We start from the raw sequence: 2,500 nt of genomic DNA, 5'->3' as shown, positions 1-2,500 counted from the left end.
ATTCATTAGACCTACGCAGAAGGCTATTCAGTTGTGCATTGAAATCTATCACACCAGCGGCCTTTATCTATTTCACCTTCCACACAAATCTTGCTTCCTCTCAGCTTCAAGACTCTTCATTTTTCTCTATCCAGCATTTTCTCGTATTTACATCGTAATACCTTCAACCCGGCCCCCTCTCTTTTTCGCATCCAACGACCGAACTCACTTCAGTAAAGGAGAGTTGGCTCACCAATCATACATTCCAACCCTGACCAACTCTGACCTCCATAGACACGCCAGGGTTCTTCTCTATCATTTGCATGCTTTTTACTACCTTACTTCCTTCAATTCTGGGACTTAAATCTTCTCTTATCCTTTTGTCAAATAGTGTTTCCATTCTCCTGTCATCCAAATCAGCAATCGTTGTTCCCATCCTTTTGGTTTCCATTTACCTCCAAAAACCATCTCTTTCCCCTCATTTATTTTATCCTCTCATTCTTTCACTGATTTCTGAGGTTTCTCTTCACTGCCTCAGTTATTAGTATCATGTGAAAATATCAATTACTTCACACTTTCATTGGTATCCCATTTTTTATTGTACATATTTGCATTGACACCTTATTGAAATGAAGATCAATTTGCTTATATATATATATATACATATATATATATTCATACATTTATATATATTTATATATAAATAACGCTATTAAAATACACAGAAATAAACGTGTGAATTACGAAGATAATGCAGGAGTATCGAAAAGATACATAAAAAGGATAAAAGAAACGCAAAGTCACTCTTAGCGTCAAGTATTCAGAGGTCAATGTCATTCCTAGGTGCATTGGGTGTGGTTGAAAGAGGCAAAGAAAGGATCTGTCAGTCGTTCCTTCTGCCTCTCCCCACCATCCCACCCCCCTTATCTCTCTCTCTCTCTGATCGATATAGTATATATAAAAGCTAACGTGATCTCAGGTTGTCACAAGTCAAACAGCCCTCCTCCCGTTCATACCAACATCATCTGTAGTCATGAGAAGATTGGTGAGATTTTAGTTCGCCTGAATTTTAGTTTTATGTGAAAAGAAAACTATTGAGATGGCTTTGTCTGTCCGTTCGCACTTTTTCTGTCAGCCCTCAGATCTTAAAATCGACTGAGGCTAGAAGTCTGCAAATTGGTATGTTGATCATCCACCTTTCAATCATCAAATATACCAAATTGCAGCACTCTAGCCTCAGTATTTTTCTTTTATTTTATTTTAGGTTAAAGTTAGCCATGCTCGTGTGTCTGGCACCGCTAAGGGTGTCAGCCGCCGACGCATCTTCACTTGATTGCATCTTGGGTAGCTAAGAGTTTCAGATAGCATAATACGCTGTACAGAAAACTCGATTGCATTTTTTACTTATTCAGTGATTAGAAATAGTTTTGTTTTGGTTTAACCAGAGAGATGCATGGAGCCTTTTTTTACGCTTGCTTCAGTTTTGTCATCTTTAATGTAAGAAGTTTGTTTAAAGTCCACTATGTTGATTTAATATATACTCTTTACGTATTTATATATCAGCAAATCTGCCAACATTTTCAGTGTGTAATGCTCAAAGTTTTCTTTATGCACTTTTTTAACGCTAAATCGTACATAATTTATTTACATACATAAAAAAACTGAAAATAAAAAAGCATAAATGAACGAGTAAATTAAGACTGTTTGGGCAAATAAAAAATGTAAATACTACATATGATATCCTAGCAAACTCTGAAAAATAACTTCTCCTTTTAAGAAACTTTGGGCATGGTGCACTTAAGAGTTTTTCCATTCATTAATGATAATATATGATAAAGAGATACGAATAAATTAAGTTATTAGCAATATAATGATAATAATGGAGCTCACATATCATGCTAATTGCATTCATTCATCGTAAAATTGTAAACATCTTCATTTGGATGCTGGATCTTGTTATCTAATCTAAAGTTATATATGTATCTTTCAGCTTGTACTCCTACTGGTAGCCTTAGTCACTGCAGAGGAAAAACGTTCTGCTGATCCAGAGCCCGGAATTGGTCATGCCGGTATTGGAGGTCTTGGTGGAATAGGACATCAAGGAGGGTATGGAGGCATTGGTGGTTTTGGAGGTCTTGGTCATGGTGGTATTGGAGTTGGAGGTTTTGGAGGACTTGGTCATGGTGGGCTAGGAGGAATTGGTCAGGGTGGGCTAGGAGGAATTGGTCATGGTGGTATTGGACTTGGTGGACTAGGTCATGGCATAGGCCATGGCATAGGTCATGGAGGAGGACTGGGAGGAATTGGATATGGAAAAGGTCTCATCGGAGGACACGGTGGAATTGGTCATGGACATGGTCATGGGTTAGGACTCAATGCAGGATTTGGTGGTGGACATGGTGGTTATGGTGGTCTTTTGGGGGCTAATAGTTATGCCAAAGGATACAGCCACTCCAGTGGATACAGTCATGGAAACAACATTGGCAAAGGATTCAAGGGGCTAGGAGGACTCGCTCATGGC

At 38.5% G+C, this 2,500-nt stretch overlaps 1 protein-coding gene across 1 annotated transcript in view; it reads left to right on the top strand.

The window, feature by feature from the left end:
* Positions 1-962: 962 nt before the first annotated feature.
* The window catches only part of LOC135197127 (uncharacterized), a 3,052-nt gene continuing 1,514 nt past the window's right edge, over positions 963-2,500 (top strand). Inside the window, exons 1-2 of the mRNA XM_064224093.1 lie at positions 963-1,024; positions 1,970-2,500. The exon at positions 1,970-2,500 is cut by the window's right edge and continues 1,514 nt beyond it. Of these exons, the coding sequence (XP_064080163.1) occupies positions 1,013-1,024; positions 1,970-2,500 (543 nt within the window). The 5' untranslated portion in view covers positions 963-1,012. The remainder of the gene's footprint in view (positions 1,025-1,969) is intronic.

Source organism: Macrobrachium nipponense, chromosome 18 (genome assembly GCF_015104395.2).
Source record: "Macrobrachium nipponense isolate FS-2020 chromosome 18, ASM1510439v2, whole genome shotgun sequence".
Lineage (NCBI taxonomy): Eukaryota > Metazoa > Arthropoda > Malacostraca > Decapoda > Palaemonidae > Macrobrachium > Macrobrachium nipponense.
The sequence above is the reverse complement of the archived record's forward strand: the minus strand, read 5'-3'. Positions and strand labels throughout refer to the sequence as shown.